Source organism: Pelodiscus sinensis, chromosome 4 (genome assembly GCF_049634645.1).
Source record: "Pelodiscus sinensis isolate JC-2024 chromosome 4, ASM4963464v1, whole genome shotgun sequence".
NCBI lineage: Eukaryota > Metazoa > Chordata > Testudines > Trionychidae > Pelodiscus > Pelodiscus sinensis.
The window spans coordinates 44,274,988-44,301,936 of record NC_134714.1 but is presented as its reverse complement, the minus strand read 5'-3'; the positions used below and the strand labels follow the sequence as shown (position 1 = coordinate 44,301,936).

Below are 26,949 nucleotides of genomic sequence, written 5' to 3'. Positions count from 1 at the left end.
CCACTTCTTCAAATGAGTGGAGCAAGAGGCGCAGAGAGGTACAAAAATCCTAAATTTTAAGCAGAAAAAGGGGGGAGAAAGGGAGTAGAACGAAGAAAAAAAAACCTGTTGATTATAGTGTCTGTGCTAAATGAGGCTAATAGAATGGGCTGTAAGTGTCCAATACTTAGCTTTTGATGTCATTTGGGTGTTGAATATAATGGCCAAGCCCTGCATGAAGGTGTTAAATTTGCAAATGAAGTTGACTAAAACAACTTCCCCTTGTCCACATGTTTGTTGATCCCGTCAAAGAACTCTAGTAGATTAGTACGGCATGATTTCCTTTTACAGAAACCATGTTTACTTTTCCCCAACAAATTATGTTCATCTATGTGTCTGATGATTTTATTCCTTACTATAGTTTCAACTAATTTGCTCTGTACTGACGTCAGACTTACTGGACTGTAATTGCCAGGATCACCTCTAGATCCCTTTTTAAATGTTGGTGTCATATTAGCTATCTTCCAGTCTTTAGGTACAGAAGCTGATTTAAAGGATAGGTAACCAACCACAGTTAATAGTTCCACAATTTCCCATTTGAGTTCTTTCAGAACTCTTGGGTAAGTGCCATCTGGTCCCTGTGACTTAAGTTTATCACTTGCTTCCAAAGCCTCCTGTAATGGCACCTCAGTCTGGGGCAATTCCTCAGATTTATCACCTTAAAAGTGAAATGTTGCCGTGGCGTTTCAAAGGGACACTGTTGCAGGGAGCCCCGGGATCACCTGCGGACTGCCCAGCGTTGCATGGCTCAGATATGGGAACGTCCCCAACATCCTCAGTCATGAAGACCAAAGCAAAGAATTCATTTAGTTTCTTCACAATAACTTTATCGTCGTTAAGTGCTATTTTGACCTCTCGATCGTCCAGGGGCCCCACTGGTTATTTAGCAGGCTTCCTTCTTCTGAAGTACTTAAAAAACATTTTGCTATTACTTTTTTGATTTTTGGTAGCTGTTCTATAAACTCCTTTTTGGCTTTCTTATTATATTTTTACACTTAATTTTACAGAGTTTATGTTCCTTTCTATTTTCCTCACTAGGATTTAACTTCCACTTTTTAAACAATGCCTTTTTACCTCTCACTGCTTCTTTTACTTGGTTGTTAAACCACTGTGGCACTTTTTTGGTTCTCTTACTGTGTTTTTTAATTTGGAGTATACATTTAAGTTGGGCCTTAATTATGGTATCTTTGAAAAGTTTCCATGCATCTTGCAGGGATTTTACTTTTGTCATTGTACCTTTTAATTTCTGTTTAACTAATCTTCTCATTTTTGTATAGTTCCCCTTTCTGAAATGAAATGCCACAGTATTGGGCTGCTGATGTGTTTTTCCCACCACAGGGATGTTAAATTGTATTACATTAAGGTCACTATTTCCAAACGGTCCAGTTATATTTACCTCTTGGACCAGATCCTGTGCTCCACTTAGGACTAAATCAAGAATAGCCTTCCCCCTTGAAGGTTCCAGTACCAGCTTCTCTAAGAAGCAGTCATTTAAGGTACCAAGAAATTGTGTATCTGCATCCCGTCCTGAGGTGATGGGTATACAGTTAATACGGGGATAGTTGAAATCCTCCACTATTATCAAGTTTTTTATTTTGATAGCCTCTGTAATTTTCCTTAGCATTTCATAGTCACTATTACTATCTCGGTCAGGTGGTTGATAATATATTACTACTGCTATATTCTTTATTAGAGCATGGTATTACTACGCATAGATATTCTAAAGAACATTTTGGTTTATTTAAGATTTTTACTTCATTTGTTTCTACATTTTTTTCGCATATAGTGCCAATCCCCCACCAGGATGACCTGTTCTGTCCTTCTGATGTGTTTTGTGCCCTGGTATGACTGTCCTTTTGATATATTTTGTACCCATTGATTGTCCTTATTCCACCAAGTTTCTGTGATGCCTAATATATCAACATCTTCCTTTAATATGAGGCACTGGCAAGCCTCATTGTGTACTTCAAAAAGAGCAAATCCTAAGGCCCTGCAAATCCATATCTGCATGTATCTGCGTCCTTTGATATGGATGCAGATATTCATGCCTCATTTTTACATATACGGAGGTGGATGCGGGGACAAATGTTGTGTCTAGAACCCTACAGATTTGTGAATATCCCTGGCTCATTTCTGCAGATGTAGAGGTGGATGCGGATACAAATTTTGTATCCACACAGGACTCTACTAAGAAGAACAATGTAGTGAAAGTGGCTTGACATTGGTAAGACTCCTCTGGTGATGCTTTGTGACAGAAGCAATAGTAGAAATATAGAGAATATCTTTTCTTAAATTCAGGTCTCTTCAACTAGATCTCTTCTCCGTGTATCTGACAAGTCTAGTATCAATTAGATACTTGACAGCCAATTGACAGCCAATGCATTTTTCCAAAGCCAGGTGTTAGTAACATTTGGATATTAGAGTATAGCCAATTAACTGTTTAACCACTAAGCTGATGCTTATCAGTTAATGGTATTGGTTACACTCAGCCAGCTCACAGAGAGGTGGCTTTGCTGCAGTAGGGCAGTAAAGCCACCTCTCCAGAAGCCAGGCGGGCAAGGGCTGGTGGCCCCACTCCTGCGAAGGCTCCACTTAGGCTCTGCGGTATAAAACTTTATACTGCAGAGCCCACAGCGTGGGTAACTCTGTAACTGCTGAGATTTTTAGTGGTTACACAGTTACCCTATTACATGATTTTAACAACCCTAAGTAACACTGGATGTTAGGGGAGCTTGCAGTTGCTGCTGCTGTCATCATTTATTCTTTGTACTGAGATGGCACTTAAGGGTCTCAGTCACAGACCAGTACCCCATTTTGTCAGGTACCTGCAAATACACAACAAAAAGATGATTCCTGCATCAAAGAACTTAGGGGGCCCTGGGGCCAGATTACATTAGCTGGCTAGGGCTAGACTGCTGAACCCAGGCAACAGTGGCTGGATGAGATGCCGGGCCAGGATTGCTGCAGCTGGATCGTGGCCTCCTCTCCTACCCATGCCCACAGCTGGAGGAGGGCCCACCGTCAGCCCTTTCTATGGTCAAATGAGGGCTGGACTGTAGAGCCTGCTCTTGGATTTGGAGCTGGGGACAGGATGCTGCAGCCAGATCGGGACTGGGCCCCAATGGGGCCTTGTTGGCCAGGTAGTTGCAGCCGGAGGCCAGGCCAGGCCAGGTCACTGCTGCCAGGCTATTGCAGCAGTCGTGAGGCTGCAGGATCTGTCCCAGGAGAATGGCAGCTGGGGACAGACTGCGGCAGTCAGATGAGGGCTGGAGCCAGGTTGCTGTGGCCAGATGGAGGCATCTGCTGCCACCAGACCCTCTTACTATCCCGTCTGGGAGTGTACACATGTTCCCTACAGTGTGCCCTCAGCCAGCCCTTTAAACGAGCTGAGTGCTCCAGCCAGCACCTGCCACAGCTCAGCCAATTCTTACCAAGGTGAACTGCCTTGCTTTCACATCTGGTTAAAGGTGAAATAGACCCAAAAAAAGATTATATTGACATGAGTAATTATGCACTTCTAAAATTTTGAATTAATTTTTCACTTTAATTTAAAAAGTTGCCTGTATTTTGGGAATGACAAAAGAGCCATATGTTGCTAACCCCTGTTCTAAGCTTTCTCTTCTGATATGCTGGCTGTTGGGTTGCTACCAGCTGCTTATGTCCTAGCTTATCCCAGCAGTAAACTCAGTAGTGAATATTGATTCTTAATAGTGCTAATGTTTTGTTGGTGTAAGTATTGATTCCTTTATTTTTTAATAGTTCATTTGTCATAGAATGGTAAGAGTGTTTGTGATTGATGTGCAGGGAACAAAAAGAACAGATGCAGAAGTTGAAAGAGTTTGTACCTGATACCCAGCTGCCTGAACTGGCATCACAAGAAACTTCTAGATCACAAAGCACCACTACAAGGCCACGTGCTTTTCAGGTAAAATAAATCTGTGCTAAAGGAATTAAATGCTGATGAAAATTCAGATGGGGTGCCTACATTAGTTAAAATCAGAAATCTTGCCGGGAAAGATATTTCCTGGCTTCAGACAATGTAGCTAAGAACATTTAGGTATGTAACTCGTAAAATAATACTTTGAACCTAGTTAAACCTCTCAAACTGTACTTTGGTAATGTACAAACTCATATGGAAAAATAACTTTTGAGCTTGTATTTTATTAGAATAAGCCAGTGAGATTCTGTTTCTGTGTTGGGGACAAGAATGATGTGTCTTATGACACACTTCTTACAGACCAAGGGGAAGTAAGACATGCATTTTCCAGTATAATAGCAGCAGATCAATTTCTAGCATGCCCCATGGATTTAAATAATCCCCTGACAAAGGAGTAATGTGTTTATCATTGTCTGATGGTGCTGGTGCTCTTTCCTAGCGCTCATTAGATCATAAACCTCACTTACCTGCACTAGAAGAAGATACCTTGATTATACTTTTTTTAGAAATTAAACTAAGTTGTTCTGTGCCTGTTACCCAGATCGCTCTGTTTGCACACTATATAGCTTTCCCCTGTCCTTCATCTCTTTGTCTTTTTAAATTATCAATTCTTCGGGGCAGGGACTATGTCCTCCTTTGTGTTTGAAAAGCACCCAGCACAATGCGGGTATAACAACATACTACTTAAATCACAGATATTGCTTTTACTGTTTAAATCACTTTACAAACATGACTGAATGCTATCCGTACCTCTATGAATTAGGTAAATAAATAAATGACACTGGCAGGAGAATGTGAATTCCTCTGACCCATTTTATTCTAGGTTGGTTGTTTTCCAAATATTGAAGCAACTCTGCTTCTGTGTTTTTAGCCACTCTGTGGCAAAGGATCTGTGCAGAAATCTAAAAAAGTAATTTTTTTCTTCAATTTGCACAAACTACTTTCCATGTAGTAGGCCTGACTTGATATGAATAATTGGACATGGGCGAGGCCTAATTTCTTGAGAATCAGGATTAGAGAGGTAAATGAATCAGCAGGCTGGAAACAGAATATCTGTACTAAATAAGGTAAAAGGGAGCACCCAGTAAACTATTTAGGAGAGGAAGCTTTATTTATAGTAGGAAATGTACGAGTTGCTGGCAGAGAGTGTTGCTGAAAACAGTTTAATTACAAGTATAAAATGGCCAAACGATGATCACAGCTTTTTCTGAGCAGTCCTTGATTAGGGTTTGTGAGAGAGTGCAGAACATGGTTTACTCCTGTGTATAGTTGTGATTTAAGTCATTTTCAGCATTGGTTCAGCTGGACCCATTGTCAGCAGTAGATACATTTCCTCCTGTAGACGTGGTTTTAGACCTGCTGCTGTTTAGTGGCAGTTCTTCAGGTATCTTGAACATGGAACTTGGTTAATATAAACATACTGGAAGAATACTCTTGGGCAAATATTGCACCAAAAAATAAAAAATCCTGTGCACAATTTTTTAAAATTCTGTTTATAATTGCACCAGTTTCAAATATTTTAGTAGTATATTTCAAAATTCCTGTCAGCAAGTATATCTGTAACAATACAGATGATAAAAAAGATTCAGAAAATGCTTTTTGACAAATAGATTCCTTACTTTACATATTAATACAGAATTTTGAGTAATAATAATTTAAACTACAATACAGAACTGTATTTCCCATCCCACTCAGAAGCAGTGGAAAGGCTTAGCAGAGTCAGGGTTACTGGAGGAGCTGAGAGAGAGAGAGAGAAGTAGTTATTGGGAAGGAGACTGGGTGTGAACTTAAAGTGGTATTGGATGTGGGTGGGAAAAGTATGATACGGTTTTTTTGTGGGGCGAGGAGGGATGGTTAGGGAACTTCCTCCATGTAGACCCTGGCTAACCTAGCCTGTCCCATTCCATCCGGTATATCTGCCACTGTCCCCCTAGGTCACTCCACCCCCACTCAGACACCCAGTCCCCCCATCCCCGTGTCTCTGCACCCCATCAGCCAGCCCTGTTCCCATGTATCCCCTCATACAGCCCCCATCCCCGCACACTTCCCCCCAGCCCATGTGTCTGTGTCTGTCTGTCTACAGTCAACTACTCCCTTTCTGTTATATGGCCTTGCAGCCCATCCCCAATGTGACCCTGTACCTTCACTCCAATTCAACCCCTGCCCCAGTCTGTCCTCCAGAGCCTCAGTCTGATGCGCGCGCGCTTGCGCGCGCGCGCACACACACACACACACACACACACACACACACACACACACACACACACACACACACACACACACACACACACACACACACCCCCCCCCCCCCCCCCCCCCAAGCCTGTGCTGTTTGTTTCACCACCTGATTTGATAGGACAAGTGCAGTGAAGAAGTCTGATTCTTTCTCTTCCCTAGCTGTCCGGTGAGCTGCTGCTCTGCTCTTTCACAACAGTACCAGCTGGTGGGGAAAAGCTGGTATTGTAGCTGCTTTCTGACAGTTTTCTGTGTAAAAAAATTAAATATACACACAGCACATTGATTGTGCATACACACAGCGATGCAGAATTCCTCCGGGGTAGAAACTGCTTTGGTTAAAGAGGAAGCTTAATTTGGAACGGTCATTTTGGATAAGAACAATTACAGTAAGCCTTCATTCATATTTGATGGAATAGATTTAGAGGTTTTAAATAGTGAGCACACACCAATCCACCCTCAATGGCTATTCTTTTTGGGATATCAGCATGGAGTTGTGCCCTCCTATGAGAGAGTCTGAAAATGCTAATGGTTAGGAATACAGTAAAACCTGTGTTATCCGGCACGCTTGGGGATTAGGGCATTCCAGTTATCTAAAAAATCTGGTTATTTGAGGATCCCATCAACTTGGGAAAAACTAATGGACAATAATAGTAAAACTCAAATTTTTAATATTGGTAGTTTTGTAGTGTGAGGCAGTTGGTCTCACATTTCTATTTTGAGTTAATTAGTAGTACTTAAATAAACAATTGTTAAGACAGTCATGGTAAATCAAACCAGGCCTGTGCGCCTGAAGATGTGACAGTATTGTGGCTGGGGGCAATGCCAGTTAACAAAGTTTTCTGGTTAACAGAGTGCCGGATAACTAAGGTTTCACTGTATATGTATTAGAGTGTCATGAAAGCATCCTTCTTGGCTGGGACTACGGGTCTACTCAGGGCTAATTTTATCTCCACTGCATTGTCCTGGATGGCCTCCCTGCTCCTGGTGCTCATGGTCAGTCTCCAGCCCCTTCTGCTCATGGGATTGATCCGGTAGCAGTTGTGTACTCCACTTCTACCAGTTACCCACTAACATGCTGTTCTGTGTGTGCTGAGGAATAAGAGGCAATGTTAGCAGGCTTGCAAGTCACTCCCTAGAACATGCAGTGCAGCAAGATTGCAACACCCAACAAGAGCAGGACATGCATCCATCTTCATGGAGCCAGTCCCACAGGCAGGAGGAAGTGATCAGAGCTGACCTGACCTGAATCCCGACATTTGTAGTTGGGTCCTGTTATGTTTGGGTCGGGTTGCAAAGCTCTAGCAGGGGCACAAGTTATTCAGAGGGCTTTGTTTACTGTTTTCACATGGGGTGAGGGAAGCTGTTTACAAATCCTTATTCAAACATGTTTCCCATGTCTAGGCGTCTTCTCAGCTGTCATCTGAGACACCAATAGAATCTCAACCCATCAAATCTTCTCCTGCTGTTATTATAAAGCCACCAGTATTGTTCAGGCAGCCCACCCCGGTAACGAGGCCAGGTGCCCCGGTGACAAAACCAGGTGCCCCAGTGACGAGGCCAGTTGCGCCGATTCCTGTGACAACTGCAACCCCAAGTCAGACTCCAGCTATAAAGCCAACATCTGGTGCTGTGAAGCAAGAACGTTGGGATGAGGATTCTTTTCATGGACTCTGGGATAGCAGTGAAGCTAAAGGAGCAAATTTGGAGTATGCATTTTGTAAAACAGAGTCAGGGCTGCCACCCACAATGTCATCTTCTGTGAACATACCTCCTTCGGTTCATACTTCCATTTCATCGTCTGTACCTGCATCGATTTCTAAGCCACCTCTAATTCAACAGACTGTGGATTATGGCCATGGACGGGGTAAGTAATGGAAAAAATAATTTTACCTCTAGTACAGGGCCCTTTAAGCAAAACTTTTTCTTTCTTAAGGGATATGCTCTGAGTGCTATTTACACAAATCTTAACAGAGAATCATTGCATTGTGCAAATTCTGTACATCATTATGTAGTGCCATATATCTCTGAAGTGATATTTCAGACTAGAGAATGGGATCTAGGATCCTGCAAAGTGGGAGGGGTCCCGGAGCTAAACACCTTAAGGAAGGAAATATATTGCCTTGGAAAATGACCTCCCAGTTCAGTTTTAAAACCATTTGTACTCTTAAAGGGTTTTTTATTAGTCTGTTTCTGGCTGTTTTATAACCTATTAGCTAGGACAGTAGATAAAATGGGGCTCAGTCTCCTCACTTATATAATTAGCATGCACTTATGAGTAGGGCCCTACCAAATTCATGATCCCATTTTGGCCAATTTCACAGTCATGGGATTTATTTCATGGTTTCAGATATTTAAATGTGAAGTTTCACAGTGTTGTAACCTGTGGGGTCCCAACCCGTAATAGGATTGTGGAGGAATCACAAGGCTATTGTAAGGAAGTTGTGGTATAACTATTCTTCTGCGCAGCTGCTGGCTGGCATCTCAAGTCTGAAGGCAGCACTCTTGCCAGCAGCACAGAAGTAAGGGTGGCAATAACATATCGTGCCACCCTCACTTTTGTACTGTTGCTGGCAACAGTTCTGCCTTCTGAGGTGGGCGGTCAGCCAGCAACTGCAGAAATTCCTGCAACCAGGGCAGGTTTCCAGAGGTGGTTCTGGATCTGACCATGAGATCAGCCTTTTTAGGGGAAATGGATCTCCCCCTCTCCTCCCTCCCCCCAGCTTGGCCAGAACTAGCAGCTGGCCCCATGTCCACCATAGCAACCCCACAGCTGGGGCATTCCCTGCCCTGCTTCTCCTCATTTCCAGGCTCAGCACTTGAGGGCTAAAGGGACCTTGAGCAGCAGGGGTGGAGGAACATAGTATGTGATCACAGCGCCCTAGCCTGTTGCTTACGGGAAGGCTAGTCCTGCCCAACCTCCACTCTCTGAGTGATGAGTTTCTTCTCCCCCTGATACCATGCCATTCTCACTCCTGAGTTTTTGCTGGCAATGGAGATGCCTTCAGAGCTGGGCTGCCTGGCCAGAAGCCACTGTATTGTAACTAGTGTAATACAGATACTCTGCATTAAACCAGGACTTTTTAGCTGATTATTAGATCATCTATAATAAAATGAACCACTCTTTGAACCTTTAGAGTAGAACATGTAATGTTATTGTTCTTTTTTTATTTGTCTGTGTATTGCCTAAAGTATATGATGTCTTCTGCAAGCAAGAATGAAGACAAATTCCTTTCCCTCAAGAGTTTACAACTTAGATAGTGAATTGACTTCTGTAGAATGATGGGTGGGGTTCAGATTTAATACTGATTTTCCTAATGTTAAAATTTGATATGGAGCTTTTAGTGAGCGTTTATTTCCCCGGTTTTACCCAACTTTAAAAAGAGAGATTCTGCTATAAATGCAGTTACCATTGCAATGAGTGTTGTGGGCTATCTGTCATTATTGTCTCTGCAACTTATCAATACTTATTTGGAGCTGACAGGATCCCATAATTTCAACATTTTATTAAAAACAACTTGAAAAGTGACTGGAGTCTAAACTGGCTATTTTAGTTACAGTTGTCTGGATGCAGATATCTCTGACACAAGTATAGAGTATGGCTACACTGCAATTAAAAATCCACACCTGAGCTGGCTAAGGGGCTTTCTAATGGTGTAGATCAGCATTTCTTAAACGGTGTTCCGCGGCACAGGCAGTCGGAGGTATGCCGTGGAGAACAACAGAATTCAAAATGTCCTCCCTTAAAAGGGCAGGAGACCTTTTTTTTTTCTCAATAACTTTCCCCCTGACCTTTTATTCCTCAACAAAAAATTCTTGGTGTTCCCCATTTAAAAAAAGCACTGTTTGGTGTTCCTTGGTCTTAAAAAGTTTAAGAAACACTGGTGTAGATGTTCAAACTCAGACTGGAGCATGGAATGTAGGACCCTGCAAAGTGGGAGGCATCCCAGATCTAAACTGGGAAATACATTGCCTTGGGAAAATGACCCACCAGTTCAGTTTTAAAACAATTTGTACTTTTATGGAGGGGAGTGAGTGAGTGGAAGGGAGAGAGGGAGGGAGGGGGTTTGTTTGTTTGTGGGAGAAAGGGGTTTGTTTGGTTTTTTTTTTTAATTAGGCTATAAAACATCCAGAAACAGGCTATTAGCTATGACAATAAATAAAATGGGGCCATTTAAAAAAAGAAAAGAAAAAAAGATCCCTTTATTGTCTGTGCCCTAACCGACTACTTCCCACAGTCCCAATCTGTGCCTGCCTGTTTGTGGTTTAGGCTTCTCCAAAACTGTAAACTTCTAGTTTGTGCTGCTGTCCGTAGTTTCTTCAGCCAGAAATCATTACTGAGAAAGAAAGAGAAGATGTATGTGTGTCATTATTCCCCCAGCAGCTGTCCCTGTTTGAATCACTTCCTCCTTTCTTTCCATTGGCATGTACAGTGTACAATATATTTCAGCTTTTGATGGTTAAACTCCCTTTCCTATAATTTCAGCTGAAGTAAGAGATGTTTCAATTAATTTCAGTTAGAACACTTGACTATTTACTTCTACTTACAAAACTTTCAGTCTTGAAACAACTAGCTTTTTAAGAAAAACGTAACTTTTAAAAATCACAGCTGCTGTGAATTATACAAATTCTATAAAGACCTGCTGTATTTGAAGTTTCATGGATATAAAACATTTAGCAGACAAAGTAAAAATATTTTTAATTAAAAATTTGAAAATACACCGTTCTGAGATGAAATTTTGTGTTGTATTTGAGCCACGAACATTTAAACTCTCCTAGGAACTCAGGTTTCTGGTGCACTATATTTTTCTGCAAAATAGTCAGATTCTATTCTAATAATAGAACAACATAAAAAGAACTTCACTGCAGATCTGTTTTTCTCCAATGGCCTTCAGTGGCATACACCTAGAAACAGAAATGTAGACATCAACTTAACTGTAATATAGCTAGGGAGTACCTTTTAGTCTGTACATACTGGATAATAATCATTGATGTACCTATCTTCCATTAATGTATCTAGTTCTTTTTTGAACCCTGTTACAGTCTTGGCCTTTACAATATCCTCTGGCAAATAATTCCACAGGTTGATTGAATTGTATGAAGAAATGCTTCTTTTGTTTATTTTCAATCTGCTGCCTTTTAATTTCACTTGGTGACCCTTTGTTCTTGTGTTATGAGGGATAAACAAAACTCCTTATTTACTTTCTCTACACTCTTCATGCTTTTTCTAGACCTTTATTATATCTTCCCTTAGTGGTTTTTTTTTTCAACCTATAGAAAGTCCCCATCTCATTGAAATGGAAACTCTTCCATTCCCCTAATCATTTTTGTTCCCCTTTTCTGAAACTTTTACCGCCAATTTATCTTTTTTGAGCTGGGGTGACCTTATCTGTACACAGTATTCAATGTGTGAATGTACCATGGATTTATATAGGGACAGTATGATATTTTCTGTCTTATGTATCCCTTTCTTAATGATTCCCAACATTCTGTTTGCTTTTTTACTGCTGGTGTACATTGAGTGAATGTTTTCAGAGAACTATCACAGTGACTATCAGAACTTTATTCAGTGATAACAGCTAATTTAGACCATAATTTTATATGTATAATTGGGATTATGTTTGCCCATGAGTATTACTTTGCATGTCATCTGCCATTTTGTTGCCTAGTCACTCAGTTTTGTGATAACTATTTGTAACTCTTGGCAGTCTGCTTTGGATTAACTACCTTGAATAATTTGTATTATCTTCAGATTTTGCCACCTCATTCTTTACCCTTCTTTTCCAGATCATTTATGAATATGTTAAATAATACGGTTCCTAGTACAGATCCCTATGGGCAGGGCTCGCCAAGCCGGGGCAAGCCCCACTCGCCAGCTGCGCTGTCTGGCGATCAGTGCATGCGCAGATTGTTCTGTGCATGCACAGATCGCCTGAACCCGGCTCTTCTGGGTTGTAATCTACTTGCCATGGGCAAGTAGATTGCATACATTGTCGAGCCCTGCCTATGGGACATACTTTTTTACTTCTCTGCATTCTGAAAACTGATTATTTATTTCTGCCCTTTGTTTCCTATCTTTTAACCAGTTAGCAGTCCATGAGAGGACTTTCCCTCTTATTCCATGACAGCTTACTTTATATAAGAGTCATTGGTGAGCAACTTTATCAAAGGCTTTCTGAAAATCTAAGGAGACTATTTCCTCTGGATCTGTCTTGTCCACCTAGTTGTTGACTCCCTTAAAGAATTACAGTAGATTTGTGGGGCATGATTTCCCTTTACAAAAGCCACATTGACTCTTCGCATTAACATAACAAATTATTCAGAAGCTTCAGGGGGTAGCCGAGTTAGTCTGTACAGAAAAAAATAAAAAATGGTCTGGTAGCACTTTATGAACTAACAAAACATGTAGATGGTGGTATGAGCTTTCCTGGGCACAGCCCACTTCTTCAGCTGTTCCCACAAAAGCTCATGATACCATCTACATGTTTTGTTAGTCTATAAAGTGCTACCAGACCATTTGTTATACATATTATGTTAATCTATATGTCTGTCAATTCTGTTCTTTACTGTAGTTTCAACCAGTTTACCCCATATTGGAATAAGGCTTACTGGTCTGTAATTGGTAGGGTTAGCTCTAGAACTGTTTTTAAAAATTAGTATCACAGTAGCCATCCTCTAATTAGGGTGGATTGATTTAAATAATGGATTTAAATTACAGTTTAAATCATCAAAACTATTGATTTAAATTAAGTTTCTTATTGATACCTATTTACGTATTTCTTTAAACAGTGGTGCAAATCTCATCTCTAAAACATCTTCATTTACAGATCAATACACCATTTTACAATATCTAAGAAGGTATGGTTTGTCGCCTTTTTTAGATAACTTGATTTTTATTAATTTAGGGAGTAGTATATAATATTCATTACCTGTTTCAAGCTGCAGATGCAGCAGCAGTACATCAGTAATGGTAAGAACTAAATTATACACACAAATACACTAGCACTTATATTTTATTATATTAAATGTCACATAAATGTTCCACATTTCCAATTGCAGCAGTCTCATGAATTGCTGGCTGACAGCTGTCCTTAAAACCTTTTTTTTTTTTTATTTCAAATTTGATTAACTAACAGACAAGTCCTCAGAACACTAACTGTATGGTGTTCTTAAGACTTCTACAACTTGCTCTTGTCTTCCCCATTCCCAGTGCCATTTTGATGCAGATCTGGTTCCAAGGTCCCAAAAAAGATAAGACTGACTGTGTTTAGAGTGCTCTTAATTTTGGAGTAAGCCCATTGAAAACAATATAGTATGGGGTTCCTTTGGGAAAACTGAGTTACGCTGAAGTAAAATAGGGAACAGACTTGTGGCATCACCATTATGGTCTGTGACCATGATGTTCCAAAATCAGAGGCATGTATTTATGTAATATACAATTTAAAAATGACAGAGTAGGAACTCTGTATTTCTCTTTCTGCAGCTTTCTCATTGTATACTTGGGTGATGGATTCTAAACCTAGTTAACTAATTAAACAAGCCATAAACATCAGCTAAACTTTTTTCTAGTGACATAGTAAGCAGCGTGGAAATTTTATTGTTAAATCACACTTGTACTAAAAGTCATAGAGAGAGTCTCAAAGAATGATGCATTACAAAGTTGATATGCACAGTTCTTCAGACATAGCCATATCTTCATCCACATAATTTTCTCCCAATAAGCAGTTTTTTCTTATGGCGTTTCATTCTTGCAGGTAAACCCTGCATTATATTCTTGCACTGCTTACACTTGACACTTTTTCCTTTTTTACCCTGGGAACAAATGTATTCAAAATATTCCCAGATAGGGTCTCTCTTATGCCCAGAAGCCATGTGGCAAAAGTGTAGGGGCATATGAGAAGCTGTGTGTGTGCTGAATAATGTTTTCCCTTTTTCTTTCCAGTCCACTCCACTGTTCTTTTCTGTGCTGCCTCCATCCTTTCCTATATATTGTGTGTCTGTCTTTAGACAGTGTCTTAACTAACTCTGCTGTGCTTGGCCCAGGTCCACCACCACTACATAAGTACAGAAAAAAATAGTCCTATCCCATCTGTGTCTGTCTTTGTACATGTTAGTCTGTTTAGAAGCAGGAATTGAAAGCCCAGAACTTTCAAGAAAAAAGAGCTGGTTGTTAGGGCTGCACAGACTAGATCCATTAATTTATTTTTATGAGACGCTAAGTGTAGGTATAGAATGTTTGTGATAAAATTTAACTGTAACTATTACTTTTAAATGAGAAATTTAGTATTTTGATGACTACATAATAAAAAATCTGATTTAAATTTTAAAATATTTTCATAATTTTTTAAAAATAATTTATTTTTATCCCCCGTCTCCAGTCATTTAGTACAGAAGCCGATTGAAATGATAGGCTACAAACTGCAGTTAATAATTCTGCAATTTCACATTTAAGTTCCTTTATAACTTGTGGGTGAATATCATCTAGTTCTGGTGATTTATTATTGTTTATCAATTTGTTCCAAAACCACCTCTAATGAAACCTCAGTCTGGAACAGTTCCTCAAATTTGTCATTTAAAAATTAACTAGCTTTTTCTCATGTGAGTTGTTTGTTTCTCTCAGTGCTATTCAGTTAACATTAATGTAGCACAAACATTTCTCATGTGGCATTCACTAAAACAGTAAACTTCCGATAATCTGGCACCTTTAGGACCCAGGGGGTGCCGGATTATCAGATATGACGGACTATTGGAAGGGGGGGGCTCTGAGGGTTCTGGGGTGGGGTGGAAGGGATTGGGGGGCGGTGCTGCGAGACCAACGTGGCAGCATCTCAGCTGCTCTGCCCCAGGCGTCCCCAAGTCAGCCTCTGCTGAAACTGACCAGCGGCTGACTCGGGGAAGCCTGGGGCAGAGCAGCTCCAATTGTCCGGCTGCCTGGAGCACTTGCAGGTTCCAGGTGGTACTGGACTATCAGGAGTGCCGGACCACTGGATGCCGGAGAACTGGAGTTTTACTGTATATACTTAGGCCCAGTTAGCCTCTAATAATTTTGAATGCTACTATGTTATTGCTGTTAATTAGGGATGGAGGTGGATGATGGATGCAATTAGCGACAATGTCCTTAATTATTTTCTTGTCAAATTTCTTTACCAGATATAACTACCAGTAAAGTTGAACAAATCCCCTATGGGGAGAGAATAACTCTGCGTCCAGAACCTCTTCCTGAGAGACAGCCATTTCCAAAAGGTAGATATACTCCTTGGCTAATTTTGATATCCTTTGAGAAAGGTAGGCATGCATCTTTTGGATAGCTGAGACCACTAGACTATTGTTCCATGCTGGAGAGAGTGTGCTGATTTCTCTTTTCAGAACATCCAGGCCAGCGAGATCGTTACAGTAGAGAGAGGGATCGTGAGTCTTACTTTGAGCGTCAAAGCAATACAAACACAGATTACCGAGATTTTAAAAGGGAGCGGGAACCACACAGAGACCGAGGCTCAGGTGACTATGATCGAGAGAGATTTGAGAAAGAACGCCATCTTCGAGAGGACAGGTATGAAATACAGGACAAGCTGAAATGGCGTACCAAGATTTAACTCTCCTACCCTGGGCCACGCCACTCTCATGGGAAGGGCTCTCTCCACCACACACCCTGCTTGGTCTCCTGCCCTAGGCTACGCTCTAGCTTTTTCCATGGGGAGGGAAGGGGAGGAGAGGGGAGGGGAGGGAGCAGCACATGCGCACTTCCCTGGAAACTGGATGTGTCGCAGAGCTTGGGGGCTCCCTCCACCCCCTGCAGGAAGCCAGTGCTGACTCCAATCTTGTGGGGGCATGATACTGGATTGCCAGCATGGGCTGGGGTCAGGGTGGTGTGGGCGGATGGAGTGTTCAGGAAAATGGGTGAGGCAGGGTGGCTGAGGAGAGGACCCTGGGGTGTTCTACCCTGATAGGAGCGGGGTCCATGGAGCCCTCACCTTTCTGCCAGGTGCCCAGGGGCCAACACGGATTTGGGGCAGGGCACATTTTCCTCTCCCCCTCAGCGGCCACTGCCGCCCAGCCCTGGAGCTGCAGCCTAGGCAGCTCTCACCCTCACTCACCCAGAGTAAGCTCCCCTCCTCCCCATGGCCACCATATCCCAGCCCGGCTCTAGCCTACCCCTGGCAGCTGGCTCAGGATGCCCCACTCCCCCATGCCGCCTAGCTGTTCCCAGAACAGCCCCACTCTGCCATATGGCCCAGCCACCCCCTGAAGCAGCTGTTGGCCACATAGTCCTGCTGGTTGAGTCATAAGAGTGCTGCAGAGCAGGAACTGGGTCCATGATGAGACTGCCCCGGCGGAGACAGCCTTGCCACGACCCGGCTCTAACCACAGCACACAGGGCAGCTGCTAGCCATGCAGCCCCGCAGGCTGGGCCACGTGCCAGTCATAATCGTCTCATACGCCACGTATGGCATGCGTGCATACATTGCCAACCCCTGAGCTGTATCATTGTTACATCCGCTTTGTTTGATGCTGTATTAAGTGCTATTAATTGTCAGTTTTTCTGGAAGGACATACTGATTGTGAATTCAGAACACTGCTTCTATAGTTGAAATCCTAGAGCTTATACAAAATGCGCTCTCTTCTGGCAGGGCACCTCCAACTGGACCTTCAAGGACTCAGTCTTACCGTGACAAAAAAGATCATCCCTCTTCAAGGCGAGGGGGCTTTGAAAGACCATCATACGAACGAAAGCCTGATCGCCCAACTTATGATCATGGACCTTCCATGTTTGGAGGTATAGTTCTTTAGCCCCAAAGTAATATAAGTATGTAGGGAAAATGGAACCAGGAAGATAGAATACAAGAAGAGGAGCTTTATACAGTAAAACTCCAATTGTCCGGCATCCAGTGGTCCAGCACTCCCGATAGTCCGGCACCAACCGGAACCCGGAAGTGCTCCGGTCAGCCGGACAATTGGAGCTGCTTCGCGCCGCTTTCCCAAGTCCGCTGCTGTCGCTGCTGAAACTGACCAGAAGCGGACTTGGGGAAGAGGCACAGAGCAGAGCAGCCGGTGTGCTGCTGGGTTGGTCCCACAGCGCCGTCCCTCACCCCCCTGCTCAGCGCCCAGCAGTACCCCAACTGCTCTGCTCCACGCCGCTACCGCTGCTGAAACTGACAAGTGGCAGACTTGGGGAAGCTGTGGAGCAGAGCAGCTGGGGTGAGCGATGGTGCTGCGGGACCAACCAGACAGCACCCCTGCTGCTCTGCCCGCCATTTCCCCAAGTCCGCCGCTCAACAGTTTCAGCAGCGGCAGACTTGGGGAAACCAGGGGGCAGGGCAGCACCCCAGCTGCTCTGCCCCACCGCTTCCCCAAGTCGCCGCTACCGCTTGCAGCCCCAGCTGGCCTGTTGTCGGCAGCTGCACGGGACTTTCCCCGCCTCCCTGCAAAACGGCGGAGGGTTCTCCCCACATCGCGCTGTTCCCTACCGACCCCTCCTCCCCCAGACCCTTCACAGCCCCCTTCTGGAGTACCTCCTGATACTCCAGCATATCTGATAATCCGGCACCCCCTGGATCCCAAAGGTGCTGGATTATTGGAAGTTTACTGTAGTTGTACTAGCTGGACTTACCCGACGTCCGGAGGAACAAAATTTAGAAAAACAGAAGGTGGTCCTGACAGCTTCCAGCCACACCGCAGCTGCCAGTGCCTGACATATGGACATTATGGTAGACCCTCATGCTTTTCTACTACAGCATAAAGAAAAATCTCGGACTCAAAAAAGAGGCATTGCAATGTTGAGAATCAGAGCTATTTGACTTGGCAAACTTAGATACAAAAGTCACAATAGAAACTATGTCTCTGTTTTCTTCCCATGTCATGAGTCTTGGAGCCATTAAAAGCACAGTGGAAGGGAGAGCCCTCAAATCACTATGGCTTGTTTCCCCACCATTGCTGGAAGCATATGGAGGCCCCTCTTCAATAGTGCAATGTTTTGCTTCCTATCAGATGGTATTTTTGCTCATTATCCTTGTAGAAGCTAATGGTTTTTTGGTAGGGAAGTAGGGGGATAGGCATGCTGGGTCTGCAAATTCTCTGCCAACAGCTGATATAGGGGTGCCTCAATCAATGGGGCTGAATCTGAGAGATTTCAGGGTGACACCTCAAACTCTTCTCCCATCTTTTTTGATGAAACTATGAGTCAACTACCTGAGCCTGCTGGCACCTCTATAGTCCCTCCTCCAGCACCACCCCCTTGACCAGCTGCCCCTCCCATGGACTGCATCTCTCACCCCCTCCCCCCACCTTGGATTAATTTCTTACCCACCAAGCATCATCCAGTGCTGCCCCTTGGGCAGGTGACCCTCAAAGGAGACACCCCCCTCACCCCCGCCATGGGCTTCATTTCTCACTCACTCCCTGCACGATTGTCCAGCCCCACTTTCTTCATCCCCCTGTAATCCTGCCCTCCCTCCACTTGCCCCAATGGTCCACTCCCCCCCACCTACAATCCTGCCTTCCCCCCACTCGCCCCCAACGGTCCAGCCTCCCCTCCCCACAATCCTGCCATCCCCCAACTCGTTCCCAACAGTCCAACCTCCCCCCAATGATCCAGCCTCCTCATCTTGATCACCCAATCCTGCCCCCCCACGTGCTCCCCCCAACGGTCCAGCTCTCCCCAATCCTCCCCTACCACCCACTTGCCCCCAATGGTCCAGCCCCCCCAGACCAACCCCCCCATTCATTCCCTTGCCCCCCTGCTCTTACCTCCGGGTCCCCGATGCACCTCCTTCCGGACATTTTTTCAAAGTGGCAGCTGAGCGGTAACACCAGCTCCGCCCCCTCCACCTAAAGCGAGCCACAGCAGCAACCTGCCCGCCAATTGGTCAGCTGCCGGGCCCCAAGCCAATTACAATATTGAAGAGGGGCCTTCATATGCTTCCAGCAATGGCAGGGAAGCTGCTTCTCATCGCACTGCCAAGCTCTGTGCAGACCCAGGGAGAGGCATCAGTCGCTCATCTCTTCCCTCCCACAGTATCTTAAGACCTTCTCCTGGAGGAAAGGTTATCCCATGGATATCACTTCATATTGATATCTGTAAAGTCTGACTCTTGACACTAAAAGTGCATCACTATTTCAAGCCTCTGTATGTAACATGCAGTAATCAGGATTCTTTGGGCTCTGCTGATTTGATTTCAGCTCTCAGGAGTCAAAGGGAGGGGATTATGAGATTCCACACCTCTCATAAGCAAGAATTCTACAGATCAGTTTAATTTATTAAGAATGACAAACTGTTCATCTTGCCTTACAGTAAACTCAGTGCAGTGGTATCTGAGCACCTGAATGGTAGGCAGAACTGAACTGTTGGAACCACCTGGGAAGCTTTGTGAATTTATTATACCATTATGTAGTATGGATTAAAAAAAAAAGATTTCTTATGGTATTCCTAATTGCATCTAACTTTTTCCCTGTTTTGCGGGATTATGAATTTCATAGACCAGTGTATGCTTGATCACAGAAATTACAAAGACCAGTCAATTTTCCTTATTTATATGGACTGACTAAAGATGCTTAGCACTTATATAGGGGATTTACATATTCAGAGCATTTTATAATATCAATTAAACCTCAGAACTTCCCTGGAATGTAGATAAGTGTTTGTAAACTGTAAAATGGGGATAATAAGTGATTTTACCGAGGCCACAGAGGAAATTGCTGGCAAAAAAAAGCTGAGACTTGATCTAAAATATTGTATTGCAGTCTAGCTTTTCTTTGACTAGGCCATTCTACCTCTTAAAAATATGGTCATATTTCTGTCAGTCCAGATTTTCTGTTTTTATAGCATTGGTTAAATGGGACTGTCTGTCTTCTCCTCTATCAATCAGACCTTATATTGAGGCTAAAGCAAACTGTCTTGGAAATCACTGAGGTCTTTTAGAATCCTGTGAACTGAGATTTCTGATTAATATTTTTTATTTCAGTGAGCCAAGAAAATAATTATATGCAATTACTGAAATTTGTAGGTGATAGGAGAAATTACCCTGAGGAGAGGATGCCTATTTCTGCTCCATCAGTACCCCGCCAGCCACCACCTGCTCCCCGGGTGGAGAGGAAACCAGAGTCTAAGAATGTGGATGATATCTTGAAGCCACCAGGACGGGACAGCAGGCCAGAAAGAGTAAGTAGCATGGAGATGCTATCCATTCTGAAGGCAACAAGCAATGTTAAGGGACTATATTGTGAAATATTTCCCACATATGAAGTATACATGTTTATGAAGCAAACCCCTGGCCCATCTAAAGCTGTTGAATAATTTGCAAATCCCCAAATGGGGGAGCAGATTGAACATCTAAAATGTACCTTGTTAATGTTGGTGTTCACATAGACCAAGTAAAGATTGCAGGAAAGATATTGGGGGAAAAAATCTTGGGGGAAATTTTGGGGGAGCTCCAAGAAGGCTTTGGTGATTGTACAAATGGAATAATACAACACAATCAGATGGAATACAACTGAGATTTAAACCTTTGGGAATGTGAGAGTAGAATTCCTATTAACTAACAATATTTATCTGTTTCAGAAGTTTTTCTGGGAGTAGTGCTTAACTTTATGGTATCCGGGTGGGTACAGTTCATATACTGTACTGTATAGGGAGGGGAAGAAAAAGTTGGTGTACATATGTCAGCAGAGGATTGTATAGTTATGGTAGGCTCATACAACTAACTTTATTTAAACAAATTCTCTTCAATCTTTTGTTATAGGGCCAGATTTTCAACAGGTGTCTTCTGATCACTGAGGAGACTAAAAACAATTTAAGGAATATGTCATACTGCTGGCTCAGTTTTGTGATTCTGTACCTAATGAGTATAGAAGATTGTGAGCCAGAGCACACTGGTTGATAGATATGCTGCTTAGGGGTTCTGTTGAATGCAGCCCAACAATTATCTTTCTCTTATACTGTCTTTATATCAGATTGTCATCATAATGAGAGGATTACCTGGCAGTGGAAAGACACATGTAGCAAAGCTCATCCGGGTAAGTACATAACTAGCTCCTTTCCTGTATGTTGCCAGACTCTCAACTATAAAACATCAGCATGTCTCTAGGCATGTGCCTTTATATGGACACTTCTTCTCTCTTTTCCTTTCTATTTGTCCAGGGCACAAGGGGAGATCATATTAAGTCAGTCCTTTGGAAGAAGCAATCTTGGATCTGGTCTCTAATTACTTTAAATTATAGGTCTTCAGGTGGTTGGGTATCCCCTTACAGAACTAGCGGGAAAGGCAGGGGGATGACTGAGATAAGAAAAAAGGTATTAAATTTCAGGTGATAGTAAAATCTTCTTTCTCTTACTGAATGTGGATCAGGTTTCTGGAGTGTGCCCCGAGCATACTAAGAGCCCACATGGTGGAATGGAAATTGTATTTGTTGGTTGTTTCCTTCCCAGGACAAAGAAGTTGAGTGTGGAGGGCCTGCACCCAGAGTTCTCAGCCTAGATGACTATTTCATCACTGAAGTGGAGAAAGAGGAGAGAGACCCAGATACAGGGAAAAAAGTGAAAAAGAAGGTATACTCAGTTCATGTCTGTTAGCTTAGGTTTTTGCTTAAGAAAGGAAGAAAAAGTGTATTTTTAAATTAGTTACAAGGGAATTAAATTACTGTGAGAGCTGAAACCGCTGTTTTGATGCAGCGGTGGTATTTTGAACAAACCATTTCTATGTGTAACCAAATTAGAGATCATCTGTGAGTGAGTTCTTCAGAAATCTACTTGCATAGGGAAGTTTGCTTTTTCTGCTTATATGCTCAGTGATTGTAATATCAGGAGTTGAACTAAAACTAGTTTAGAACTTGTTTTGCTTTTTTCCTGACGTGCTTTTTGTCCTGGACCTAGGTGATGGAGTATGAATATGAAGCTGACATGGAAGAGACCTACCGCACCAGTATGTTTAAGACTTTCAAAAAGACCTTGGATGATGGCTTCTTCCCTTTCATTATCCTGGATGCCATCAATGACAGGGTGCGGCATTTTGAGCAGTTTTGGAGTGCAGCAAAAACCAAGGGTTTTGAGGTAATGATGTCAGAAGTTGTTCACACTCACTAGTACCTCTAAAACAATAAACCCTCCTTCAGGAAAATGAAACTAAATGGAACCTCCTGTCAGTCCTGCTGGTGATTAGTATTAAATGCTCAGTCATGTATCAGTGTATACATCTTCTGTGCATGCAACTCACATGTAGATTCACACTGTGGAAAACTGCTTTAGATATTAACATTAATTTTCTATAAACTTATGGTATCTAATTCTGATTTTTTTTTCTTTCTAGGTATATTTAGCTGAGATGAGTGCCGATAACCAGACTTGTTCCAAGAGGAATATCCATGGCCGCAAGCTAAAAGAAATCAATAGGGTAACTATATATAGAAGTGGTGTCACAAGGTTACTGAAGTTACATTTCTTTGGGCTTTCAGGTCCATTGATGTTGGTGAACCCTCATTTTCATTTAGAACAAATATATCCCTGCTTCTTTTGAAGATGGATCCATATTCCCTATGATTATTTCAGTAGGATAGTTACAGTATAACTATATTCAAGAAATAAGTGTTCACTGCTGATCAAAGACCCAATTTTTCAGTGTAATCTATTGTAGGAAGTGCTTTATGTGTATGTTTCTTGTTAGATGTCTGATCACTGGGAGACTGCACCACGTCACATGATGCGCTTGGACATTCGTTCTCTGTTACAGGATGCTGCTATAGAAGAGGTGAGTGTCATTCTATTTGAATGAAGTGGAGTGTGTATGCATTTGTGTTTTATATTGAAAATGTAAATTGCAAAAGAGAAATGTGGTTATTATTTATTAAGTACCAACAGTATATTTAGCACTGTACAAACAAAACATGGTTAAAGCTCACCCAGGGACAAGAATAACTTGAGGGATTTTACTGCTGCATTTGTGGAGACCAGGCTCACAGTTCTTAAGAGACAAGTGAAAGCTATTGTATCTTCCACTGACTGTTGACTACCAGTTATAGAGTACCTTTATCTTCTCTGAAGAAACTGAGCATTCCTGCAGAATTTTTGTAACTGTGCAACTGATTTAATTAGTGGGCTTATAAGTTTGAAAAACGTTGTGGGCTTGCTAAAACCCCATTGATTTCTTCAAGCCCTGACTTTGGGAAGTCCAGAGACCATCACAGAAAACAAATGTCTGGATCCATACTATATGGCTAAAGAGGAGTGTTTTGAGAGAAAAGCATGTTCTCTGTGTTTCAAGGGGAAATTTCTTTGTCATGCATCCTTGGCATTTTAGCTTGCTGTATTGCTGTAATCTTGTTAGTCAGATATTTTCGTGAGTCTTGAAATCTGGGCCTAGATTGGTGCACAGATCATTACATTTTGAGTACAGCTCACTGTATGCTGATGTCAGAGCAGCTTTCATAGTGGACTTAGAAATTCCTGAATTGTGAAAGTAGGAAAACAGAATTTATTCTTTGCAATTTGTCTACTCAAGGTTCCTTACAAACTGTAAGGTCAACAGTTATTTTTCAGTATAAAAATAATAATGCTCTTGAAACTAGTAATCTCAAAAAAGAAGAGCAAAAGCCTGAGCTGTCAAGAAGAGAGACTGTGAGCATAGACTCGGGATTGAATGTGGGCGTTCAACTTCCATTAATGGCTGTATGCCCACTGAAAGGGTTTTATATTTCTTAATGTATATGTGAACATCAGCAAAGAGATGGATCCCAAAAAATAATCAATTATATGAGCAAGATTGAATATGTGCATAAATTATTCCTGCATGTGATAATACTTCCTGTGTGTTTTTTCCAAGGTATCTGTCATTTACTCTGTTACTCTAAGGTAAAGGCTGAGTAGAAACATGTTGGCAAGTAGAGAGGGCATTTTCCAGTGGTATATAAGTTGCATGCTTGGGATCCTATGGGAGACTTCAGGTTTTTATATGAATTTGTGTGTGTGTAAAATGAGAGAATACCTTACTATTACAGGCTCCAGTAGCACAAAAGCATATCTGTAGAGGAGAAGGTCATGACTTCTGCTCACCAAATTACCCATTCTTTTCTGTGGCAAGAATAGAATCTGAAATGAAACCTTTTTTTTTTAGGGAAGAAAAATGGAGTCAGTCTCAGTATTTTGCATCCGTATATTTTCTGAATGAATCCCCTCATTCTATTCATTCTCTCTCTCTCTCTCTCTCTCTCTCTCAGTGTTTGTCATCTATGCTGCACTCTTTGGATAAGCAAGTAATATTTATAAGTCAAACAGCGTAGCATAATTCCGTGTGTGTGTGTTTTGGACTAGGTGGAAATGGAGGATTTTGATGCTAATATTGAAGATCAGAAAGAGGAATCCAAGAAAGATACAGCAGAGGAAGAAGAAAGCGAACTGGTAGGAGACACCTCATCCATCTCCATCAAAGTGTACTTTATTGAAATAACTAAGATAGAGTCTAACTATTATAAATCCCAAAACTCTCCACTCCCAGGAATGTAATACTAATACATACGTTATTCCTGATTGGTTTCTTATGCATGACTGAGAGGATTTTAGTATTAAATCTTGATCTGTTTTTCTTAATTGGTTTTTAAAAATCCATGACTATATTTACTATGAATAGGAATAGTATTCTCAACAGAGCATGATACTATACTCCAAGCACTCATCTATAACCTACAATCCACTGGAGCCTGATTTTGTAGACAATTCAAGTTTGAGAATTCTCGGGGGGGCGGGAGGGAGAAAAAGCATGTGTACTGTTATATACGGAATACTCTGTGTAAGTATGAAGACCTGCAGAAACAATGTGATGGGAACAGGATTTATTGTAGTTTAGCTTACTTAAAATTGCACTTGTCTTACGAACTCTTCTTGACTTAAGTAATGTCTGACACCATTTAATGGTATACTTACCTCTTAGAAAGGTTAGGGAAGAAGCATATTATTTTTGCCAAAGTGCACTGTCTTTAGTTGCTAATAATAGCTGATTACTCACTCTTGAGAAGATATATCATTCAAATAACTGAAACCTGGAGAGTGGGCTTTAAGCTTAGCTATTATTTAAAATAAGCTTAGCTAAATATTTAAAAGGCCATGATGATTTATTAAATAAATGTAACTTCTTGGAGCTGTATCTACTCAATGCTTGATGAGAATTGTACATGCCAAATCCTGTCTTCCATTAACAAAGAGAAAAATTGCAATAAAGAAAAAGGTAACAGTGATTCTGAGCAACACTGAGGCCTTTTTCCTGATGACATGGGGGCAACACTAATGGACTCTAGAAGGGAAAGGAAATATAAAAGTTAAAGAAAAAATCTGCTTAGGCAGAGTAGATATTAATAAACTTTTTTTCCTATTGATATGACTCATTTATTCTCTTTATTAAGTTATCCTGTGGCAGGGAGAATAAGTCTGAATAAAGTGTGATCAAGATTTCCATCTAAAGACACTGTTTGCAAGAACAGTGCCTGGATTGCCTGGAAATGGGCCATACCTAAAACAAACAGTAGTGCCTTTAGTTTTCTGTAGCATCTTGTAAAAAGTGTATGTGTGTGTTTCTATTTTGCAGTACAAATAATGACAGATTTGAGTTGTATAAATCAAGGAAAAAGCCTGGAGATGTTAAAATTGAACAAATTATTAATTAAAAGCAGTCCACATATAAATATATCTTTCATTCAGAAACACAAGAGAAAAAGCAGCCAAGAGTTATCTACTATAGTTCATTGTGGCTACTCTGAGGTGGCCAATGTCAGAGAGGCATGCCAGACTAATACAAAAAGGTGGAACAGTGCACTGTCTTTGACATCTGTTGTCTTTTTGAAAGCAGTTGGTGGGAGTTCTTGCATTCATTTGTTACACCTCCATTTTGCCCTTGGAGAAGGAGGGGTCAGAAACTCCTACCAACTGGCAAATGTCCCTAAGAGAGTGTTTTGCACCAAAAGGTTACATCTGAATCATCTTTTATCCTAAGTAAAGGAGGAGGATATGGTACAGATTCAGTACACAGGACATTTAAATCACCATCATATAGAGTCCCCCAATTTTATATGGATGGTCTGATATTTGGGACTTTTGTTTTATATAGGTGCCTATTATCTCCCTCCCTGTCCTGTTTTTTCACACTTACTAGTTGGTCACCCTTCAGTCATAGTCACTCATATGTTGATATATTGATTCTATTGGATTCTTTGTATAGTTCAGAAAAAAAAACTATTTTGTGTGCTTGATGGTATGAAGTATTGACATATTTAATTCAGTGTTCTCAGTGTATTAGTAAAATTAATGCAATTAGCAGAGTGTTCTAAAAAATGCAATGTTCTAGTAGTAGATACGTTTTGGAACAGGTTTTAATGCACAACTCAGTAAAATTTTTTGATGTAAGTATACGTGTTCATTACAGTATAATATTATAACATAGATGACTTAGTTCCTACTAAATATATATTTGATTAAAAAAACTACTTGCAAGTTAAAGTACGTAATCTGTAGTTAAACTAAAAATCATTCTGAAAATGTTGAAACTACTACTGGATACAATTTAGAATTATATACAAACATTGGAAGAGTCATGATGTGGTGTAAATACAATATATACAACAGCAACATGTCTCTCAGGAATTATATACTCTAATACAGTAGTCAGCCTGTATAGTGCCAGTATACCAAGGGTGGGTAATAATTTTTTAAATGGTTACGGGCTGTCTTGGAAAGGGTGGGGCCTTGGATGGAAGGGGAGGGGCCT

The 26,949-nt window shown here is 41.7% G+C and overlaps 1 protein-coding gene across 2 annotated transcripts in view; it reads left to right on the top strand.

The window, feature by feature from the left end:
- The window catches only part of YLPM1 (YLP motif containing 1), a 91,934-nt gene that overhangs the window by 25,636 nt on the left and 39,349 nt on the right, over positions 1 to 26,949 (top strand). For both annotated transcript variants that reach the window (XM_014570825.3, XM_075926867.1), the window contains exons 6-17: positions 3,844 to 3,964; positions 7,616 to 8,078; positions 15,362 to 15,454; positions 15,578 to 15,761; positions 16,840 to 16,985; positions 20,212 to 20,366; positions 21,158 to 21,220; positions 21,633 to 21,752; positions 22,077 to 22,253; positions 22,510 to 22,593; positions 22,864 to 22,947; positions 24,507 to 24,593. In XM_014570825.3, coding sequence (XP_014426311.2) covers positions 3,844 to 3,964; positions 7,616 to 8,078; positions 15,362 to 15,454; positions 15,578 to 15,761; positions 16,840 to 16,985; positions 20,212 to 20,366; positions 21,158 to 21,220; positions 21,633 to 21,752; positions 22,077 to 22,253; positions 22,510 to 22,593; positions 22,864 to 22,947; positions 24,507 to 24,593 — 1,777 coding nt within the window. The remainder of the gene's footprint in view (positions 1 to 3,843; positions 3,965 to 7,615; positions 8,079 to 15,361; positions 15,455 to 15,577; positions 15,762 to 16,839; positions 16,986 to 20,211; positions 20,367 to 21,157; positions 21,221 to 21,632; positions 21,753 to 22,076; positions 22,254 to 22,509; positions 22,594 to 22,863; positions 22,948 to 24,506; positions 24,594 to 26,949) is intronic.